Genomic DNA, 24,928 nt, shown 5'->3' on the forward strand with positions numbered 1-24,928 from the left:
ATCTCAAGGAAATTGAAATTGTAATGAAAAGTCGTCCCAAAAAACAAAAAGTTCAGGCCCAGATGGATTCAATAGTGAATTCTTCCAAACATTTAAAAAAGACCTGTTGACAGTTCTCCTCAAGCTTTTCCAAGAAATAGAAAAAACAGGAACTCTCCCAAACAGCTTCTATGAGGCACATATCTGCCTAATACCAACAGGAAACAAAGACACCAACAACAAAGAAAACTATAGGCCATTATCCCTGATGAACACGGATGTGAATATACTCAACAAAATATTAGCAAATAGAATCTAACAACTCATCAAAAAAGATCATACACCACGACCAAGTGAGATTCATTCCAGGGATGCAAGGATGGCTTGACATTTGGAAATCAGTGAACATAATCCATCATATCAACAAAAGTAAAGATAAAACCATATGATCATATCAATAGATGCAGAGAAAGCTTTTGACAAGATCCAGCACCCTTTTATGATGAAAACTCTCACCAAAATGGGTTTAGAAGGAACTTTCCTCAAGATCATCAAAGCCATCTACGACAAACCTATGGCAAGCATTATCCTCAATGGGGAAAAACTAAGGACCTTCCCTCTAAGATCAGGGACAAGAAAAGGAGGTCCACTATCACCAATTCTGTTCAATATAGTACTGGAAGTACTTGCGATAGCGATTAGGCAAGAAAAAAAACATTTAAAGCATCCAGATAGGAAAGGAAGAAATCAAGCTCTCACTGTTCGCAGATGATATGATACTATATCTCGAGAATCCTAAATCCTCAACCAAGACACTCCTAGAAACAATAGACTTGTACAGTAAATTAGCAGGCTATAAAATTAATGGCAAAAAATCCATGGCCTTCCTATACGCAAATAATGAGACAGAGGGAAGTGACATGAAAAAAACTATCCCGTTCACAATCTTGTCCCAGAACATCAAATACCTCGAAATCAGCTTAACTAAAGAGGCAAATAACCTCTACAATGAAAACTTCAAAACGCTACTACATGAAATAAAAGAGGACACAAGAAATGGAAACATATCCCCTGCTCATCAATAGGAAGAATTAACATTGCAAAATGGCAATACTCCACAAAGCGTTATACAGATTCAATGGAATCCCTATAAGGATACCCTAGAAATTCTTCAAAGAAAGATCAAGCACTCCTGAAATTCATATGGAACAACAAACGCCCATGGATAGCTAAAGTAATTCTTGGGAAGAAGATGCGGGGGAGGCATTACCTTACCAAGCCTCAAACTCTACTACAAAACAGTAATAATTAAAACAGCATGGAATATCCGTACACACAACTCCAAATGTATGAACATCTAATCTTTGACAAGGGAGCAAGAAATGTGAAGTGGAGAAAGGAAAGCCTCTTAAACAAATGGTGCTGGCATAATTGGACAACCACATGCAAAAAATGGGTTAAAATCTAGACCTAAACTATGCATGAAAGTCAGATCAAAATGGATTAAATATCTCAACATCAGGCCAAAATCCGTAAGGTACATTGAAGACAAAGTCGGCAAAGACCTCCACGATATTGAGGCTAATGGTATCTTCAAAGACATCACTCCACTGACCTACCAAGTGGAGACAGAGATAGAAAAATGGGATTATCTTAAATTAAGAAGCTTCTGTACCTCAAAAGATACAGTCACCAGAAAAGAAAGGTAATCTACAGAATGGGAAAGGATATTCACCCGATGCCCATCTGATAAGGGGTTGATATCAAGGATATACAAAGCACTTGTTGAATTCCACAAGAAGAAAACATTCAACCCCATCAAAAAATGGGGTGATGAAATGAAAAGAAACTTTCTCAAAGAAGAAATTCGAATGACTAAAAGGTACGTGAGAAAAGACTCTACATCACTAATCATCGGGGAGATGCTGATCAAAAGAACAATGAGATGTCATCTCACACCACAGAGACTGGCACAAATCCAAAAGAACAAAGCAACAGGTGTTTGTATGGATATGGTGAGAAAAGGACCCTCCTTCACTGCTGGTGGGAACGCCGACTGATTCAGCCCTTTTTAAAAACAGTATGGATAATTCTCAAAAAAATTAGAAATTGAGCTCCAATCTGTCCCAGCAATACCACTCCTGGTAAATATATTCCGGAGAGGCAAAAAATATTGTCAAAATGACATCTGCACTTCTATGTTCATTCCTGCACTGTTCACAATAGCCGAAATCTGGGAAAAAAAACTGAGTGCCCATTAACAGATGACTGGTTAAAGAAACATTGTTACATCTACACAATGGAGTACTATGCAGCTGTTAGAAAAGATGAAGTCATGGAATTTACATACATGTGGTTCTACATGGAAAGTATCATGCTAAGTGAAATGAGTCAGAAAGAGAGGGATAGACATAGAAAGACTGCATTTATCTGGGGAATATAAAGTAACAAAATAGGAGACTAACATTCAAGAATAGTCAATTTAAGCACTAGGGGTTTCACTCCATGGCTTGAAGGCCAGCCGCATATGCTAGGGGAAAAGGTAGCTCAGATAGAGACGGGAACGCCACGGTAAGGGTGTTGGGAGGATCCTCCCAGGATGGGAGATGCATGCTGAAAGTAGACTATAGACCAAACATGATTGCCACTCAATGACTCCTTTGCAAACCTCAGCACCCAAAAGGAGAGAAGGAATAAAAGGGAATGCCCTGCCACTGAGGCAGTGTGGGATAAGGGGATGAGGGGATGGGAGAGATAATGGGATCATTGGTGGTGGATTATGGGCACTGGTTTAGGGATGGGTACTCGATCATTCTATAACTGAAACCCAAGCACAAAAGTCTACAACTGTACCTCCTGGTGTTTCATTAATAAAAATTAAAAAAAAAACTAATAATAATTTTAAAAAAGAAGAGTCATCTAAAACATTTTCCATGCTGGTGGTATTTTTTTTTCTTCCCACCATCATCATAGGGCTGGAGCGATAGCACAGGGGTAGGGTGTCTGCCTTGTGTGCAGTCAGCCCGGCCGAAACAGGTTCGATTCCTCCTCACCTCTCGGAGAGCCCAGTAAGCTACCAAGAGTATCTCGCCTTCACAGCAAAGCCTGCAAGGTACCCGTGATGTATTCGATATGCCAAACACAGAAACAACAAGTCTCAAAATGGAGATGTTACTGGGCCTGCTCGAGCAAATAGATGAACAAGGAGAGGACAGTGCTACAATGTTACAGTGCTACCATCATCATATAAGGCATCTCAAAATCTTAGACTACGACTCCTCCAGGTGGAACCTCGGTGACCAGAAGTCTCTACAAGCATAGCTCGAGTATGCGGGAACCAGGACTTTTCCTTCAAACTGCCGGGACCTTCCCGGCTCCCAGGTAACCTCTGATTCCGGAAGTCATGCCCACAACCCGACCCCCAGTGCCATCTTTACAGCACACAGCTGCAGAGAAGAAAGGCCGCGGGTGGGGGGAGGGGGTCCGCAGCTCCCAGAGAGTGCACCAGGTCCCAAAAAGAGCCGAGATCACCAGAAAGTTCCAGATGGGGTAGGTGCCGCTTCCCGCCTCCTCCAGATGGAACCCCAGTGACCAGAAGCCTCTACAAGCATAGCTTGAGTATGCAGGAACCAGGACTTTTCCTCCAAACTGCCAGGACCTTCCCGGCTCCCAGGTAACCTCTGATTCCAGAAGTCATGCCCACAACCCGCCCCCAGCGCCATCTTTACAGCACACAGCCTCAGAGAAGAAAGGCTGCGGGGGGGGGGGGGGCGTTCCACAGCTCCCGGAGAATGCACCAGGTCCCAAAAAGAGCCGAGATCACCAGGAAGTCCCAGATGGGGTAGGTGCCGCATCCCGCCTCCTCCAGATGGAACCCTGGTGACCAGAAGCCTCTACCAGCATATCTTCAGTATGCGGGATCCAGGACTTTGGAAAGTAAATCATCCAACGTTTCTCCCTGAAAATCAGGCTTAACTATTATACACACCACAACACCCAATAGGAGAGAGAGAATAAAAGGGACCACCCTACCACAGAGACAGGGTGGGTTGGAGGTGGGGGATGGGAGGGATACTGGGATCCGTGGTGGTGGGAAATGGGCACTGGTGGAGGGATGGGTATTCAAAATAAATAAATTTAGAAAAATCTTAGACTAAAAGAACAAACTAGTGATTACCAAAAAGCAGGAATAGAGAATTGGAAATTTGGGTAAATGGGGCCATGGGTAGGGAATGGATGCAAACTAGACTTTGAGAAGCAAACAAAATGCAGTATAATTATAAAAACCGAAGTGTTCATTTTTAAGGCTTTATACCTTAAAACTATATGATGTCCTAATTCTATATTATTCTGTGAAATAAAATACACCATTCTCTTCCCTACAAACCCAGCTCATTATTGTAATGGCCGACCTGGTCCCAACTACCCCTATCTTTTACAAACCATTTTGAATATTGCCTAAATATCACTCTTTGAAATATCAACTTGGCTGGACTTCAGTAATCAGTTGTTGGATTAAACATGTCTAGGAGTTTCTGTGAAGGAATTTTATTAAAGTGGCTAAAAACTTACATATATATATTCAGTATAAATATATCTGAAGTATACAAATCAAATAAATAGAAACCATATGTATAAATATAAATCATAATATACAAACCAGATAAATATATAAATCATATTATATACATATAAATCCAATACATATATAAATGGGCTGGAGCTATAGCACAGCGGGTAAGGCATTTACCTTGCACGCAGTTGACCTGAGTTCGATTCCTCCGCCTCTCTCGGAGAGCCCCACAAGCTACGGAGAGTATCTCGCCCATATGGCAAAGCCTGGGATACTCCCCGTGACGTATTTGATATGCCAGAAACAGTTACAGCAAGTCTCACAATTTGTTGTGAGACATTACTGGTGCCCTCTCGAGCCCTCTCGATGAACAACGGGAGGACAGTGCTACAGTGCTACATATGTAAATCATTACACTAAGAATAAAGATTATTTTCCAAAATGTGGGTTGTATTTCAGTACCTATATGGAAACCAGAATGCCCAAAAGGGAAGAGAGAGGAGAGAGACAGAGAGAAACAGAGAGAGAGAGAGAGAGAGAGAGAGAGATGTCTGTCATTTTTATCAGACGCAGGATGAGGGGGTGGTGGGAGGAAAACCCGGGACATTGGTCGTGAGAAATGTACACTGGTGAAGGGATAGATAGGTGTTGGGACAATGCGTGACTGAAACCTAATCATGAACAACTTTCAACTGTGTATCTCACGGTAACCCATTTTTTAAAAATAAATGATCAAAACTAAAAAAAGAAAAAATGGGGGTTATCTTCTCTTCTCATCAGTTGAAGGTCTTAACAGCGAAAAACAGATTACCTGAAGTAAGCATCAATTCTTAGTCTAAACAGAAAAGGAAAACTCAATTGGGGCTTGTAGGCTTCTTGGCTTGCTCTGAGAAATTTGGACTCAAAACTGTAGCACTTGTCTTAATTTTCTGCTCCACTCATTAGCCCTACAGATTCAATTTTTTCTGTTTCATTTTGTTTGGTTTAAATTTGGGCCATCCCAGCAATACCATGCCTGGGAATATACCCCGGAGAGGCAAAAAAGTATAGTCCAAGCGACATCTGCACTTGTTTGTTCATTGCAGCACTGTTTACAATAGCTAGAATAAGGAAAAAATCTGAGTGGCCGAGAACAGATGACTGGTTAAAGAAACTTTGGTACATCTACACAATGGAGTACTATGTAGCTGTTAGAAAGGATTAAGTCATGAAATTTACATACAAGTGGTACTACATGGAAAGTATCATGCTAAGCGAAATGAGTCAGAAAGAGAGAAACAGACATAGAAAGACTGCATTCATCTGGGGAACATAAAGTAACAAAATAGGAGACTAACATCCAAGAATAGCCAAGATAAATACAGGGAGGTTTACTCTATAGCTTGGAGGTCAGCCACGCACTCTAGGGGTAAAGGCAGCTCAGACAGAGAAGGGAGCACCAAATAAAGGGTGTTGGGAAGATCCGCCCAGGATGGGAGATGCATGCTGAAAGCAGACTATAGACCGAACATGATTGCCACTAAATGCCTATTTTGCAAACCACGGCACCCAAAAGGAGAGAGAGAACAAAAGGAAGTGCCCTGCCACAGAGGCAGGGTGGGATGGGGGGATGGGGGGGTGGGGTGGTTACTGGGATCCGTGGTGGTGGGAAATGGGCACTGGTGGAGGGATGGGTACTCAATCATTGTATAACTGAAACCCAGGCACAAAAATTTGTAAGTATACAACTGTACCTAAAAATTAAAAAAATAATAATAAAATAAAAAATAAATAAATTTAGGGCCATTCTGGTGATGCTAGGGGCAATGGTGGTACTGGGCATTTAACCTCATTCTTAAATATATGGATGACATAGCACTTTAGCACTGTCAACCCGTTGTTCGTTGATTTGCCCGAGCAGGCACCAGTAACGTCTCCATTGTGAGGCTTGTTGTTACTGTTTTTGGCATATTGAATATGCCACGGGGAGCTTGCCAGGCTCTGCCGTGTGGGTGGTATACTCTCAGTAGCTAGATGTATGACATATTTGTTTATATTTCCATTCTGTAAAATGTATATTGTTTCAAAGATAATAGTGAGTGATTATGAGAACTAATTATGAAAATACTGCACATAATACATTTACCTGTCGGTGGTTTATTAAACACTGTGGGTATCAGTGATACGCGCCGCCTATAAACCGAGCCTCTACGATGCTCCCGGGGAACAACTGAGTCTTTACGTTGTTTTTGTTGTAATTGTTCCTGAAGATCAATCTCCTGTTTGCTTAGAACAGTAAATGTAATCATACCTACAACAAGATGTCAGATTAACCAGGGATTAGTTTTCCAAAATGAAAGCTGATTTTCATCACTAGGTTGAAACTACAAAATATCAAATATCAAACATAAATTCTAGGTGTTAGTATGAGAAGTAAATCTGATGGTGACAAAGAATAAAATTAATGGAAATTTTAGGGAAATATTTCCAAAGTTTCCACTTAAACAATAATTGTACAACTGAACAGAAGTCAATAAACATATGGAATATTTAAGAAATTGGTCTTTAGTATTTCAATATCAACTGCTCATATTCGTATTCTGATTATTCATGATTATGAGTGGTTTAATTATTTTCCTGTCTCCTCAAATATCCAAAATCTTTCACCCCTCATTTCTAAGTAACAAACTTGTTTCTACTTCAATAAGAAAACTGACATTTCCTGGAAAAACTTCATATCCTCTGCTCCATCTGTAAACCCTTCCAAACTGGTGTCTGGAATCTCTGACTTTCATCCTGTTAGAATGATCGAGACATTCCTGTGTAAGACTACTTCGTGGTTCTATAAAATGCATTCAACTATTCCATTCTACATAGGGAACTTATTACACTATTGCCCCACAAATTCTTTTTTTTCCACTCTATGTCCAGGATCTGGTCTGGCATGTGTTTTTATTTTATTTCTATTTAATGTCAAAAAAGCAGCAAATGTTGATACAATTCTAGGATTAAAACTGATTAGATAACAAAGGGATAAATAGATCTAGAAAATAAATTTACTTGAACATTGTTACATTTGATTGCAGGGTGGATAAGTCCACGCCTATGAAATTATTAAGATTTTTGTTGCTTCAGGAGCCTAGCAGTACCGACATTTCCACATTTATGATCTGGGCCAAAGAGTCGACAGGGCGGCATATGTAGATAGTGTGTGGGGTGTTGGGGATTCTGGAAGTATGGGGAGTGGTGCCCCACAGTTTTTCTCTTCTTTAATCACACAGCTGTAACACCTAACTTCCAAAAGCCTTTGTCTCCATCTCAAAGGTATTGTGCATGGCTGATGCATATGTCCATGTCTATGTGCACAGAAGCATAGATGTTATATTGTACTAAGTACATAAATATGAATAAAATGAATGGATAAATCTCCAAAAATGACTCAGCAAAAAATAAATTGATGAAGCTGGAGTAATAGCATAGCGGGTAGGACATTTGCCTTGCACGCAGCTTTACTGGGTTCAGTTCCCAGCATCCCTTAGCACTGCTAGGGGTAATTCCTGAGTGCATGGTCTTAATTCTAAGACCATGGTTGAGAGTGGCTGCAACTGAGGCACAATCTACAGTTGGCCCAAGGTTTTAGAGCCTCCCTGGGAACAAACACATCAACCTTGCCTCGCTCTGAAGTGGGCAGGAATGGTGGCTAACAGTGACGAGCGGTGCTTGGCAGCCATCAGGATGAGACCCATTCATGCCTGGGGTGGGGTATGAACTCGGGCCTTTTGCCTCCTAGGTGTATTTTCTCCCACTTCAGTTACAAACCCAGCTCCCTCGCCAACTTATGAACAACTTATGAATTTGGGTTATTTGTTTTCTTGTTCTTGAGTTTTAATAATTTTTGTATTATTGGGTGCTCTTCATTTATTAACAAAACATTTCTCACTAGAGACAAGCAAGGATAGTACATATTAATATCACTGTATCACTGTCACTGTCATCCCGTGTTCATTGATTTGCTCAAGCGGGCACCGGTAATGTCTCCATTCATCCCAGCCCTGAGATTTTAGCAGCCTCTCCTTATTTGTCCTTCCCAATGGTGCCATATTGGAGGCTCTTTCAGGGTCAGGGGAATGAGATCCATTTTGTTATGTTTTTGTCATATGAAATACACCACGGGGAACTTGCCAGACTCTGCCATGCAGGCAAGATACTCTTGGTAGCTTGCCAGGCTCTCCGAGAGGGACAGAGAATGTACATAAGAGAATACAAGGAAGTATGTTAAAACCAAACATGCGTGTCATGCTTTAAGTATTACATATTAATATGATTCAATTTTGCAAGAATGTATAAAATTATGGACACATACATACCTAAAAATGGGCCCCCAAATGTTCTAAAGGTGACAGAATTAAAAGTGAAATAGAAAATTCTATAACTGCTGGAGGCTTAAATACTACATTTCAGTGAATGGATAGAACAAACATATTGGTAAAGAAATAGAAGATGTGACGAACACAACACCATAAAACAAACACACAACAGAAGACAACAGAATTCTCCTCAAGTTGGATGAACCAGACCATTTCCTAGAAACACACAAGTTACTAAACCTTGTGAATATATTTAAATATATATAAAACTAGTAAGGGGATTGAGTCAATGACCAAAATCCCTCCTACAAAGAAAATGTTAGAACTATGTGACTTAACCACTGCCAAATTCTACCAAATATTTTAAAAAGAATTAACACCATTATTTCTCAAACACTCAGAAAATATTAAAGATGATGGAAAATTGTTCATTCAAGGAAGCTAGTTTTGCTCTGAAATAAAAATCAGACAAAGACTGTATGGGAAAGAAAACTAAAATGAAATATCCCATATAAACATCAATGCAAAAATTATCAGTGAATTACTAGAAAAGTAAGTTTGAAAACATATTAAAAAGATTATATCCATGATCAAGTGGAATGCATTTTAGAGATCAAGTGGAATGAATTAATGGAGGCTGGTTCATTCAATATAAAGAATTCAATCAATATAAATTTATCACATTAATAAAAAAGAACTAAAGACATAATCATCTCAATTGAGGAATAAAAAGTATTTCACAAAATTCTAAAGAATTTTATGATCAAAACAGGCAATAAACTGGAATAGAAAAGAACTTCCTAAAGTTGCTAATGGTCATATTTGAAAACCACCTCTAGCATCACATTTAATGGATGGTAAAAGACTGAAAATGTTTACTCTAAGATCAGGGCCAAGACAAGAAAGGCTGATTTTGCCAATTCTACTCAATGTAGAATTGGAAATTCTAGCCAGAATAATTATGCAATAAAAAAGAACCAAGAGCATTCAAATTAGAAACAAAGAAGCAAAATTATCTCTGTTCACAGATGACTGGTTCTTATATGTAAAAAAAGCCCTCAACAATTCCAACCAAAAATTAAACAACAAAATAAACCTACCGCCAATCTATTAGACCTAATAAATGTAGTTAGCAAATATGCGTTGTACAAATCAACACAAAAATTACTTTCTATATGCTAATTATAAACAATTTGAAATGGAAATTAAGAAAACAATTCAGTTATATAAAGCCATCATTTAAACAAATGAATATGACAAATGTGCAATGAATAATAAAATCTAAGCACTATTTCAAATACTACAGATCTCTAAAGAATTATAAGCACACATTCTGAATGTTCCCCCTATCATCCATGCATCTATTGGACATAACTTTTCTTCCTCTAACTCATTCCTTCACATATTAACGCATTTTTATTTGTATTGTTTTTGTTTGCTTTCCTAGGCCTCCCAAGATGTGTTTTGTCCCTATGTTTTACTTATTCTTTTATATGAAAAATTGTAAAAATACTCAAAATCCCTTCACCATTATAATAGTATACTTTATATAAGATATATTATAAATCAGAGTAAAAAAATTAAGTACCTCAAAAGATAGAAATTGATGAAAACTATGAAGAAATAACAGGCCTATTTTGCAGCTTGCGTTTTTGTTTTGTTTTGTTTATTGAATCACCATGAGATAGAACATCACAAAGCTATTTATGATTGAGTTTCAGTCATACAATGTTCCAAAACCCATCCCTTCACCACTGTACATTTCTCACCATCAATGTCCCCAGTTTGCTCCCACCACTCACTCCCACCCTCAACCCCTCCATTCCTCTATTGCAGGCACTTTTATCTCTCTCTCTCTCTCTCTCTCTCCTTTTGTGCATTATGATTTGCAATACATGTACTAAGAGGTCATCATGCTTGTTCAGGGAGTTCAGTATTTTTGTTGGAAAGATACAGCTGGAGTAGCTTTTTTTCACTAGGTGGTGACTTTGGGGTATGGATGTGACTGCCAGGGCTTCTGGAAGTATAGGGAGGTGGGGGAAGGTAGCCCATCCCAACCCTGAAAAAGCATGCAGGTTTTGTGATTTTAGTCACAAAACCTGCATACTGAATTGTCAGCAGTTTAGTATCTTGGTGAAGTCTATACCAAGATGCTGCAGGCCAGATGGGGACACGGAGGCGATTTTGGATTGTGGAAGCAAGTGTCTGCCACAGATTCTATTTGGGTGGGCACTAGGCTAACCCACCCCACTACTATATTCCCTGGTCTGTTCAGTCTTGTGTGGGTCTGAGATCAATTGCATTTTTTGAACTCTTTCGATATTTATTCATGAGTCTCTGAAGCGAGACTAGTAGAAGAGCTTACATGGTGGTGCTGGTTGGTGGAGGGATGACTGCCTGTGCTTTCCGGAATATAGTAAAGTGGGTGGAAGTAGCCCATCCGATTACAAGAAAGCCTGCAGATTTTAGTCGCAAAGCCCACATACCCGAGTGTTCAGCAGGTTAATATCTCAGTGAGATCCGTCCTGAGACAGTGGAATCTGTCCAGGGGCATGACAGCAATTTTGGATTGTGGGAGCAAGCAGCTGCTGGGGCTTCTGTTTGCATAAGCAATGGGCTAACCTGCCTGCCTCTGATCTGCTCTGGTCTGTTCAGCTTTGCATGGGTCCAAGATTAACTGGTTTTTGATCTCTTTGGAGATTTATTTGATTCTATACGAGGCTGATAAATGAGCTCGTGTGGCTGAGGCAGAGGTGGTTTGTGGGCGTGGCCCCCATATACCCAACATTTAGTGATTTAATTTTTCAGGACACTTTGTTCCTGACTGGCCAGACTGCTGGAGACTGACCAGAGGCAAAGCGGTGATTTGGGGGAATTAAGAAGCCTGAAGGCACCGTCAGGTTGCTGCTGCACTCACCGGATGGGTTCAGGTCAACCTGCTGGTGGTGCTGCATTTGCTGGAACCCAGCAGTGGTGGCAGCAGCAGCAGCCTGGAGGGGATCAGGACAGGAACCAAGGCTGCTACCATTTGTGGCCTGGTCACTCTTATATTGGTTGCAGCCACCAGTCCAGCATACCCAGACCAGGGAGCATATGCCCCGTCCTGGGTCTCCAGACAGTTGGCACTCAGGAAGGTTTCCCTCCATGATATATTGTAGGTGGCATGATTGGTCTGGGGAAGAAATGGTGACAGTCCTGCCCTGCCTGCAGCAAATCACCAGATCCCCAAAGTGGGAACCCAAGGCACACCCTCAACTTGGGACCCATGCTCTGCAGTGGTGCCGAGTTGGACCCAAAGAGTCCTATTCAGACATGTTAAAACTGTCACAACCTATAGGACTGAGAGCTTCAGTAGCTCTGCCCACTGGTGGCTGCACAGCTACCATTCTCACAAGTCTCCTATGAGCTGGCCCTTCGTGAAGGGCGACCAGCAGGTTTCATTTAATGACACTCTGCCTGAGAGAGAACATCAAAGAGGCACCCCCATTCATTCATGCAGAAATTTTGTGACCCCATCGGCTGTTCAGAGTGCCATCTGTCGGCCAGCTTTGCCACTTGCCACTACACCACCACCATTCTAACCCCTAGATCTGTAGCTTATGTTTTAATCAAAAGAACAGGGTTATTTATATTTGATTTGGGGGCCACACCTGGCAGTGCTACTGGAATATTACTGGCTCATTGCTCAGGGGTGACCCTCTTCAGTGCTCAGGGATGTATGTAGTGCTGGCTGGGGATTCAACCTGAAGTCAGTGGGGTGAAAGACAAATGCTTTAATCCTTGAAAGAACACTTCAAAAAAATGAATCATGAAATCATGCCACTGATTTATGTACATTTTTCCAGTAAAAAATAATTTTTGGCAATTTTAATTTTATTCCTAAAAAACTGCATCTTTAAATTACAATTCTATTTTCTGGTCATAAGACACTTCCTAGTTTTTGGTTATAAGATACTTCCTACCTATTTATGTCTCTCGAAGAGCCCAGCAAGCTACCGAGAGTATCCCTCCCGCACGGACAGAGACTGGCAAGCTCCCTGTGGCGTATTCAATATGTCAAATACAGTAACGACAATAGGTCTCATTCCCATGACCCTGAAAGAGCCTCCAATCGTTGGGAAAAGATGAGTAAGAAGAGGCTGCTAAAATCACTGGGCTGGGAGGAATGGAGACGTTACTGGCACCTGCTCGAGTAATTTGAAGACCAATGAGATGACAGTAATACAGTGATACAGTGATATTTTTGGTTAATTAGTAACTGTAGAAGATGTAGGTTTTCAATTTCTTAGCCATTACAAAGAATTCTAAAGATTAACCTTTCAGAAAACCACAGTAAATAAAATGAAGATCACATATTTCAAAAGATGTTACCTTCACTCCACACTTCACATATATGTAATTAATTTATTCAGTATTTCTCTATTCTGTCTAAGGTTAATCAATCCAAAAGAAGCAAATATAAATAGAAGCTAATTGTTAGCGGTTCAGTTTGTCAGAGTGATAGCAAAATTATTAAACTACTTTTAAAAAACTATGAATGTAACAGAAATGAAAGCAAGCAAAAACAACACTACATTAAGTTACAACATATGGAGATTTTAAGTTTGTTTGAAGAATGTTATGAAAAAAAAACTAATATAAATGGAAGTTATAGCTACTATATTTTCAAGAGCTTTAATTTTAACAAATGGAGTTCATTGTTCTTTCTAAACACACAGTGGCTCACTTTTCAAAACTATTCTTTTTAACAAAATGTTTCTTAGTACAGAAGTTATAAGTCTAATATTAGAATTTGAAAATATACAATTATAATTTGTTTCTCTATAATTTCAAATTATCTCCCAAAAATATAAGCACCAGGCTCAAATGTAAAGACCGAGGTAGCAATTTTAAATTGGTATTTTCATGGGAAAAATCAATTTATGACACATTTTAGTAATGAAAAATATTGTTAGCATGTTAGCATGTTACTATGATGGAGCGATAGCACAGCGGGTAGGGCGTCTGCCTTGCACGCAGCCAACATGGCTGACCCGAGTTTAATTCCTCCACTCCTCTCGGAGAGCCCGGCAAGCTACCGAGAGTATTCGATATGCCAGACACAGTAACAACAAAGTCTCCAATGGAGACGTTACTGGGCCCGCTCGAGCAAATCGATGATCAACGGGAGGGCCTTTACTTTTACTTTACTGTTACTGTCTTAGGCTTAAGCTAAATGTCTCCCACTCATTTTCTTATTTAAGCTCATTAATAAACTTAAGGGCTGATTTAATTACTCTTTCGACCTTTTTAAAAGTTGTTTGACCTGGTGCATAAAGAAGGTGGGGTAACTGACAGCAAGTCACCTGGGTAGCAAGTGACAAAGGTCTATCTATTTACCTGACAGAATAGGGCAAAAGTCACGTCCAAGTCTCACCAAATATATCACAGAATAAATAAAGTTTCAAGGAGAAAAATTTAAAAAATCAAATACTGCTCACTGCTCATTAAACAGTTTTATTCAGAAAACTTCCCAAGGCAAGTTTCCATGGCAACAGTCAAATCTGGCAAGGTCTTAGCCCTCTGCACTTGGTCCCCTCACAACCCGCACCCTCCACTAGCTTCATGCTTCATAACTCCTATTGTTAATGAGGAATACTGTTAAGGACAATTTCTGTATGGGTGGGCTTTGATCAACTTGTGATTGTCTTGGAGGCACAGTAATTCTGTCAAAAAGTTTTTTTAAATAAGTATTTGGTCTATTACGCATGACAAATTTCAACTGTTTTTGCCTATCTAAAATCAACACTAGCCTGTAAAATCTGAGAACCAAGACTAAAGAAAAGAAGATCTGGGAATTCTCCACTTTCAATTCTTTTTTCCCTTTATTTAACCTTATTTGAAACTCTTTCTTTTTAGGTACCCTTTAGCAGGAGACCAAAAGACAGTGTGGGCCAAACAAAAATCCACATGATAAAGAAAGCAGATAAAGAATCCCAGATATATCTTTAATCTGTGAATCATATAGCACGTTCTCCCAGTATTTTAAGTTCTTAGCAAAAGAAAAAGCAGTTTATCATCCAATTATAGTCCTATAGGATCTGATCTATCCCTCCCTCCTTCCCTTCCTTCCTTTCCTTTCCTCCCTCCCTATCTCCCTTTTTTACTCTTTCCTTCCTCCCTCCACCTCTTCTCATTCTCCCTCCCTCTCATTCTCTCTCCCTTATTTTCCCATTCCAAAAAAAGTTTGGTCATGAGAATAACAGAAGACACCACAGACAATATAAAAGGACTATTACATTTATATTGATGGCATTCATATATCTGTTGTGGAGAATGGCTAAAGTTTCCACTTAAGTAAAAACTTATATTTTCATTATTGAGACAGAGGATCAAAGCAGTGATTGATTTCTATTAAAACTGCATAAAAAAAGGCCAAAGCAACAGAACCTGAGAACTGGTTTACAGACCTGAGTTTAGCAGGGCAGGAAGATTGGGGTGGATTTTTTTTTATTGGGAGAAAACCTTAGACAATGGTGAAGGGAAGATTATTTTCTGATGGACTGTGTGGTGTTGGAATGTTGTATGAACAACACCCTATCAATAACAGTACAGAAAATCATGGTGGCTCAAAATTAAAAGAAAGAAAAAAAACTGTACTTTTCTTTCAGACTCATATAAAAAGTTAAGCTATGTTTCATCAAAGGTAAAGGTAAAAAATAGGTAAAGGCCCTCCCGTTGATCGTCGATTTGCTCGAGCGGGCCCAGTAACGTCTCCATTGGAGACTTTGTTGTTACTGTGTCTGGCATATCGAATACTCTCGGTAGCTTGCCGGGCTCTCCGAGAGGGGCGGAGGAATCGAACTCGGGTCGGCCATGTTGGCCGCTTGTAAGGCGAACGCCCTACCCACTGTGCTATCGCTCCAGCCCAAAGGCCTACAGCACCCGGTATTCCCAGGCGGTCTCCCATTCAAGTACTAACCAGGCCCGACCCTGCTTAGCTTCCGAGATCAGACGAGATCGGGCGCGTTCAGGGTGGTATGGCCGTAGACATCAAAGGTAAAATCATTCTATAATCATTTCATAATACATAAATATAAAATAAATCATGACACTGTATACCTTAATTACATGAAATTCTAACTTCACAAGACATCCTATTATGACATCTTATTATCTCATTCCTACTTTGGACAAACTGGCAGGCTACCGAATGTAGCCTGCCCACATGGCAGAGTCTGGCAAACTCCCTGTGGCGTACCCAATATGCCAAATACCAGTAACAATGATGGGTCTCATTCTCCTAAAGAGCCTTGAATATAATCTCAGGGCTAGGATGAAGGAGACATTACCGGGGCCTGCTCGAGGCAATCGACGATTAACAGGATGATTTGTGATTCTGTGATTTTCTAACTTCACAATTCTAATTATAAATTATAATGTGGCTGAGATAAATAAAAGCTTCTGCTATTCAACAAATTCTGTTTATAAATGTCAAAAGAAAGCCCCAGATTGGGAAAAAAGTACTGAAAGCATGCATCTGATATATAAAACACATGTATTTTATTAGGGCTGGAGCAATAGCACAGTGGTAGGGAGTTTGCCTTGCGCATAGCCAGCCTGGCCAAGCCGGGTTTGATTCCTCCATCCCTCTCAGACAGCCCGAGCTACCGAGAGTATCTTGCCCACACGGCAAAGCCTGGCAAGCTACCCGTGACGTATTCAATATGCCAAACACAGTAACAACAAGTCTCACGATGGAGACATTACCGGGCCCGCTCGAGAAAATTGATAGCCAACGGGAGGACAGTGACAGTATCTTATTAAAAGTACATATTTTTTCAGCACTCAAACAACAATAAAACCCAAAAAGCCCAATAGACAGAGGGTTGGTGGGAAAATGACTTTGATAATGAAGGCATGTGGATGAAAAATAAGCAGAAGAAAAGATGCTCAATGTTTAAGATTATCAATCACGATGGAAATGCACAAAACAAACACACAGCAAAGCACTACACTCAGATCAGCATATAAAATTCAAATGACTGACCTACAAAGCAGAGTCAAGATGTAGAAGTATCAGAATTCTTTTCTGTTTAAAGTAGGGGATAAGGGAAAGGCCATACACTCTGATACTTCAGGACATTTCCATACCTCAACTAGAACGTTCACAACTGCTTATAACAATAGTTAAAGACACAAACTCATAGAGAAACTGCCACTAAAAAGCATGGAAATAGTTTAGAGTACCTAACTCTTGCTGCAGACAATCAATGGGCTCTGGCTAGTCTTTACGTTCTATAATTGTGGCAATCCACGATGCTGATGCGGGTAAGTCAGCAAAATCCAAAATCAATTTCAGCCAAATTTCTGACAACACCGTTCCTGACATTTTCATTGATTCAAACTGATGGAATGGAGACCAAAAAAAGCAAAGAGCTTCTCATATAAATATGCCATGTTCATTAATTAAACGAGAGAGAGAGAGAGAGAGAATCAGGTAAAGTATTAGTGTATATCTAAACCATTAGGCCAAACACGACTGTAAGGTCAAGACCCAAACTAAAATAATTAAACTTAAATTTAAAAACATGTCTGTCAAGAAAATAGGTTAGAGTGGGTCACTGGTGCAGGGATGTGGTTACTGGTAGGGGAATTATATTTCCTAAGAATGCATTCCTGAAATTCTATTGCCAACAACTTTGTAAACCACAGTGTTTAGATAAAAAATAAAATTTAAAAAAGGGAATCCAGATATCATATAAGAGTGGTAAATATTAACTGAAACCTACTAAATGAGAATTAATTTTTACACATTCCTTTCAGTTCTTAGAGTCATTCAGAAAGACTATTATCTATTTTTTACATGCAAGAAACCTGATATTTATTGAGGTTAAGTATATTACTATTGTGTACTATCTGATAATGGTATCAAGTTGGATTTCTGGATATATTTCTTTGCAAGACAATAGTAAAATAGTAAATAACAAAGGAAATATGGATAATTTTGCCTGTGCAATTCAATAGTTAGGATGAGTATACATACTGTTAAAACTTAAATGAAAAATGCAAATTTAAAAAGCAATACCCCTACTCAGGATCACATTCTGAAAATAAATTATCACAAGCAGCATTTCTTATAATATACAGTATTAGAAATCAAATATCTAATTGAACCTGTATTTTAAATGAATAGTAAGGTATATCTTTATGGATAGTGCATAATGTTACAATAGCAAGTGCCAATTATGAAAACTATTTCTATTTTTTTACACATAGACCTACAATAAGAACTATATTGAGCACATATTAGAAATTTTGTTCTTATATAAGAAAGAAGTTTATTGAAAAGAAAAATGCAAAAGGTTCTATCAAAAATGACTAAAAGCTTGTTCATAATTGTTTCAACAAGGCTTTCTTGTGCCAGTGTTATAATAGATAGCAGTCACATCTGGTAACTTATAGATTGCAAATCTGAAAACAACACAGCTTTAACTCACAGTTGTGTTGAACTGAATGAATAGGCTTCCAAGAGAAGAGGGACCAAGGAATCCAGCTCCCCTTTCCCGGAAAGCATGCATTCCCTTGAACAATCACTTACAAGCTAAAAAAAGACCAGTAGTCACCACAACCGGTTACATACAAGCAAAATCATCTTTTTCCATCTTTATTCAAAAAGAATTCTTTTCTATGCACAAGCATAGAAAACAGGAAAAGGTCCATGAATATACCCTGTGGGCTTATGAGCCTTGTACAATTATTGCTCTTTACCAACTTAGACTGCAGTGTGGCACGTCACCCAATCAATGGTGCGCAATTAAACTACCAGACACTATTACGATTACTAAACCTACTGATTTGGACAAGGCAGTCAACATGTCCTCCCAGAAGTCTCTGTCCTCTCAAGCCACTGTTCTCATTCAATTCAGAGGGTCAGCTTGACACAGCTCTCTGTGGAGCCTCACTTGTGCTCGAACATAAGATCCCCCAGAAAATTTGGGAGCAAAACCTTGGCTATTTGTCATGATAACCTTTCGGTATCTGTATTGCAAACCACAATGCCCGAAAGGGAGGGAGGGAGGGATGGGTGCCGGGGAGACAGGAGCAGAGACAGAGAGACAGAGACAGAGACAGAGTCAGAGAGAGAGAGACAGAGAAAAAGAAAGAAACAGAGACAGAGAGACAGAAGAAGAGACAGAGAGAAAGAAAGAAATATCAAAAGTATCATAAGAGACTCACTCACATATGCCACAGACATGTATGTAAGGTAAAGTGTCACTGTAATTAAAAGTCACTGGATAATAGTAATTTTAAAAAGGTAATTAGAGAAAATTATTATAAAAATTAGAAGTAGGTTAGTCAACTTGTGTAACCTTAATTCCAACATGCACAAGTTCATTTTCTTAGTGCTCTATTAGGTTGATTTTTATGTTTGGAACATGCATGTCTAGAGTAATCTCTAAATAATGTTCATGAATTATGTTATTGCAATCAAAATTAATTTAAGAAATATTATTAAAGTATTTGCTAGCCACGGAGGCCAATTTTCTTTGATAAAATATAAATTGTTCAAAAATAAATCTTCTGAGGCAAATGGAAACAAAGTTGCCAATTTCACTACTACAAAAAAATGCCATCAATGCATTTCTAGAAATTATTATATTCATATGCTCTAATAATAGACAGTAAAATTAGCTTTTTACGTTCTAATATTAATCCAGGCCAGACAGGTTATTCTTTGTCTATTAAGGGAACAATTAAGACATCACATTTAAATATGTTTAGTTATTAACATGTTATTTATACCATGCCTTCACTCACATTGCTTTTGTGGGCTGGCTTTCAAATGTGTTTCCCTTTAAACTACCATGCTCTCATATCTGGGTTACATCAATGTTTCTCTATTTTGATTATAATTATTTACATTACAAAATAATTTTGAAATCAAGAGAGAATAGGCTTTTCCTATCCACTAAGTCTGCCTTACTGATTCCTTCCCTCCTGAGAGCTGTCTAGTATTGGAAGTATATGTGATATTAGACAGTATCTAGTATCTCCCTTTCTCTGTTTCCATCTCCAATTTTCACTTTTTATTTAATTTTTTATTTTATTCTTTTGTTTGCTTTTGAGGTCAGACCTGGCAATAATCAGGGGTTACTCCTGACTCTGCACTCAGAAATTACTCATGGCAGTGCTCGGGGGGAACATATGGGATACCGGGGATTGAACCCTGTGTTGGCCACATGCAAGGCAGACACCCTATCTGCTCTAATATCATGCTGGCTCTTCATCTCCAAATTTCAACAAATGCAGCTCTGATGAATCATATTCCTTTCCAAGAACAACGGACATTTTTATAGCTCTTATGAATGGTGTTGGCAGAAGACTGTTAGGTCAGCCCTCTATAACAATTCTGAGTGCTCATCTTAGCTTCAAAAGTCCTGATGAGCTGACTTGAAATCTTTATTGGGCCCATTTTGGAAATTCGACTTCTCCCTCTGGCCAATACATTTTCTTCCTCTGCTTTTACAATTATTGAGCATTCTTAATAAAGCTTGTTTGCTAATCTCCAATCTCAAGAGTTTGATTTTTTGGAATTCAAATCTTTAACAGTATCATCTTCTTTTTAATTTCTCTTTAAACTGTCCTAGCATTCTGCAGCCTACCATTACTTGTCGAGTTCTATTTTCCTCTCATTCTGAATCATCAGTTCTAACTTTTTGTTCCATGGCGATGTAAGCATTCAAACTCAAACTTCTACACCGTCATTCCTGAAACATGACTGGAATTCACTGCAGGACACTGAAAATCCCATACACAGCGCTGGAGATATAGTACAGGTTGAAGTTAAAGGGCTTGTCTTACACATGAGTGGCCGCAGTTGGATTGCTGGCATTGCATATGGTCCCCTGAATACTGCCAATAGTAATCTTTGAGCACAGAGCCAGGATAAATTCAGAGAACCACTGAGTGTGGGCTCCAAACAAACAAAAAATCCAATACCCAGCCATTTTTCTAACTTCTATCTACTAACAAATGTATTATACCAATACCTGTTTCAATGTTGCACTAACATACTCTCTACAGATATTTCCCATACATGCCAGTAGCGTACTATGATTTTTTTCCAGGTGCCATGAAAATATACTTTTAGAGCACCCTTCAAACATTGCTGGACATGTGAATACTTACCCTAACATCCTTGCTTTTCAATTCCCTCAGAATCTTCCCCAGGCCTCAGCAGTCACCTGAAACGTAGCTTACCTTTAATCACTTAATCACTTAACTTCCTGATAGTCGTTGATTTGCTCGAGTGGGCGCCAGTAACGTCTCCATTTGTCCCTGTCGCGTGCTACTGTAGCCCAATGGCATCTGTTCGCTCCGGGAACATGAAGGGCCTCAAACCAATCGTTCATGATCTTGACGAAGAAGTCTGACCATCTGGTAGGTGGGCGGCCACGCAGTCTTTTGACATCCCGTGGAATCCAGTTGGTAACAGCTCTAGTCCAGCGGTCGTCTTTAAATCTCATTACGTGACCAGCCCATCTGATTTTCGACACCTTGGCAAATGAGACAGCGTCCCTGATTCTTGATCGTAGACGGATGTCAGAACTCCGGATTCTTTCTCTCATTTGAGTGAAATGTGATATTCCAAGCATAGCTCTTTCTATTCTTTGGGAGACCTGAATAGCGTTCTCATCCTGTTTGCGTAGGGCCCAGGTCTCTGAGGCATATGTTAATGCAGGAAGAACAGTGGAATCAAAGAGATGTGCCCAGAGCCAGAGGTTCTTCATCCTCTTAGCTATTTCTTCGACGTTCTTGAAGGCGTTCCAAGCTGCTCTCTTCCTCCTGCGCAGCTCGGGTGCCAGGTCATTTGTCATGTTGACCTCTCGACCTAGGTACACATAGCTGTTGCATTCGGAGATGGTCGTTCTGTTGAGAGCGAAAGGGGCATCAGGAACGAGGCTGTTTCTCATGAACATTGTCTTCGTAAGATTCAGCTGTAGTCCTACCTTTCCACACTCACGGTCAAAGTCGGCCAGCATTTGTGCCGCTTGGCTGATGTTTGGTGTTATTAAAACAATGTCATCAGCAAAGCGGAGGTGGTGTAGTTGCCGACCATCTATCTTCACTCCCATTCCTTCCCATTCTAGTCGTCGCATGATGTTCTCGAGGGTGACACTGAAGAGTTTCGGTGAAATGGTATCACCCTGCCGCACCCCTCTCTTGACATCAACGATCACTTCTTTGTAGAATGGTGAGATCCTGGTAGTGAATCCACAATACAGCTCACGGAGGATCCTGATTTATTTATTTATTTATTTACTTTAGGATCAGTTAAGTTAGGAAAATATTTTATTTTATTCTTAATTTTTAAAAAAAATATTAGTGAAACACCATGAGGTACAGTCGTAGACTTACAAATTTTAGCGCTTGGGTTTCAGTTATACAATGATTGAATACCCATCCCTCCACCAGTGTCCATTCACCACCTCTAATGCTCCCAGCATCCCTCCCTCCCACCCCCCCATTCCTCCCATCCCCCACCCCTGTGGCAGGTCATTCCATTTTGTTTTCTCTCTCCTTTTCGGTTCCGGTTCTGTGGTTTGCAAAAGAGGCATTGAGTGGCAATCATGTTCATCTATAGTTTACTCTCAGCATGCATCTCTCATCCTGGGAGGATCCTCCCGACACCCTTTACTTGGTGCTTCCCTCTCTGAGCTGCCTTCTCCCCCACCTAGCTTACCTTTAATTGACTTTCTCTCTTCAGCATCTTCCAAATCTCTCCATGTGTTCCCTGTGATCACCTCAAATAAATTACTTGTTAGAATTTTTTCTTATGTTCTGCTTTTGGGAGAAGGAGCCCAAACCAATATTCAATATGGAGAACTAATTAATGATAATTTTGCAAAAATCACCTAAGTGATGATCTCTCAGATCTCCCCAGATTTCTCTAAAACTCGGCTCATTCACACCTCTTTCCTCCTCAGGTAACTTTAATGTCTCCCAAAACAATCAATGGCAAAACAGAGCTCTTTACAACAAAGTCTGTGTGCATTTTAAATTATATGTCACATTGCATTTGCTATATCTCGCCCCCTTCCACTCCACACACACACTATTCCCTACTAACAGAAAGTGTTTTCTCTGTTTTGTCAATAAGGTTGTTTCCTCTACTGGAATGCATTTCCCAATATATTGTCTGATAAATCCTAACTTATGCTTTAAGATCCAGAATAATTTTTTAGAAAGATCTCTCAGATTCTCACTATTAAAAACATTTCCCTCCATCATGTTCCCCAGTACAATGCTTAAGCTTTAAGCATATCAGTGCACATTGTGTATTGAGATGAGGTATGGATTACTAGAATTCAAAAATTGTAAGATATCTATCTTTACATATACAAGAAAGCTAAATTATTAACAAATCTACATCTCAGCTCTGACCATTTAGGAAGGACACTGGATCAAAGTTCTAAGGCACCCTGGTGCATCAGGTGATAGGCCTTAGTTTCTGTTAAAAGGAATGGAAAAGACGAGGGGGGACCTGTGGAGGGGGTTATCCTATAGTGAAGCACAAATCCCTGAGCATTTGCCAATGTATAAGGACACAGTTATAAAGTATCAGTTATAATAATTTAACAGAGTACGATTGGTTAAATGTCTGCTTTTGTTCACAAATACTGTGATCATCAAGGCTTCCCAAATTATAGAGCTTGTGTAAGTAATTACTATATAACTAAGAACAGAACTTAACAAAATTTAAAAAATGAACACAAAGTTATTTTCAAAGCCCATATCACAATACACTCCTTTAGTCAGTGAATATAGGAATATCTCAGGTATGCATGAAAGTATTATAGTCTTATTTTTGTTTCTGGTTTGGGGGCCACACCCTGCTGTGCTCTGGGCTTACTCATTGCTCTGCACACAGAGATTACTCCTAGTGGGCTTGGGGTGAAAGGGATCCAACCAGGTTGGACATGTGCAAGACAAGCACCCTGTCTTCTGTATTATATTTCTGGCCCTGAGTCTTGTTTTCCTTATATCAGACTAACAGCTCTTCAGAAGCAATTACATTGATATGGTTTAAAATTTTGTGGAAGTGTTGCAAGATTAATATCAATAAAATGGAATTGACCTTTAGAGACTCTGTTTCTCCAAGTCATCATAGTGACCTTAATTAAACTTCAAGAGAAAAATAATGTTTGCCAGTATTTTTCAAAACTATGAAACCATAATACCATATTGTGTATACCATACCATGTTTGCTGTACGACAAACACCTAAGTCATCCTCACTTAACAATATATCCTGAAATGTGTTCACCTACTTTTAGATTCCTTTTAAAATCCCTCAAACATATTTTAAAGATTCATATCTGATTAGTAAAAATTTGTTCCAAACTTTTATGCTGCAATGCTGCAAAAACCAACAAAAATGACCATACAAAGAAAAATCCTATTAAATCTTATTAATTTATTCTTAGATCCATTCATATAACTTTAAGAGTCTGATTCAATGACAAGGGACTTTGTTTAAGGTTTAACAACTACAAATATTCACAGTTCAACAATGTTCCAAAGCTTGAGGTTCCTCTTACATTCTTTCTTACACAACAGAACTTACCAACTTGTACCAAAAAAAGAAATATATGTATTATGTGTTTACTGAGAGTAATAAAAGCCATTCTGAATGAACTGATGCTCTTATGACTGAACATTTAAACATCAAAACTAAGAAAAATCCACCAATTGTTAGGACTGCCATTTGGTAACTAAAATTAAATCGGAAATTTTAAGTTCCTTCAAAGTTTAAATCTGACTGCCCTTCTGCTTGCTGCTCCACCATCATAGGTGAGGCTTGCCTCCGGCTGAAACCACTGTGTTTATTTCTAAAGAGGAGGCAGTAACGCTTCCTACCAGGTGGGTTCTGATAGCCTCCAAGCCTAACCTGAATCATATTAAGGGCACATACCACAGTACCTGAAGCATATGGCCACTTATGTGGCCACGCATCATATCTACTCAACAAATTACATACTGCTTAC

General features: G+C 39.3%; 1 protein-coding gene and 1 non-coding gene across 2 annotated transcripts in view; both read right to left on the reverse strand.

Moving 5' to 3' along the window:
• CFAP47 (cilia and flagella associated protein 47) overlaps nucleotides 1-24,928 on the reverse strand; it is a 606,917-nt gene that overhangs the window by 156,044 nt on the left and 425,945 nt on the right. The window contains exon 50 of the mRNA XM_056131098.1: nucleotides 6,678-6,842. Within this exon, the coding sequence (XP_055987073.1) occupies nucleotides 6,678-6,842 (165 nt within the window). The remainder of the gene's footprint in view (nucleotides 1-6,677; nucleotides 6,843-24,928) is intronic.
• On the reverse strand, nucleotides 15,811-15,929 carry LOC130039434 (5S ribosomal RNA). Its single transcript, XR_008794863.1, has one exon. It is a non-coding gene; the product is annotated as a 5S ribosomal RNA (ribosomal RNA).

Source organism: Sorex fumeus, unplaced genomic scaffold (assembly GCF_029834395.1).
Source record: "Sorex fumeus unplaced genomic scaffold, SorFum_2.1 ptg000086l, whole genome shotgun sequence".
Taxonomy (NCBI): Eukaryota; Metazoa; Chordata; class Mammalia; order Eulipotyphla; family Soricidae; genus Sorex; species Sorex fumeus.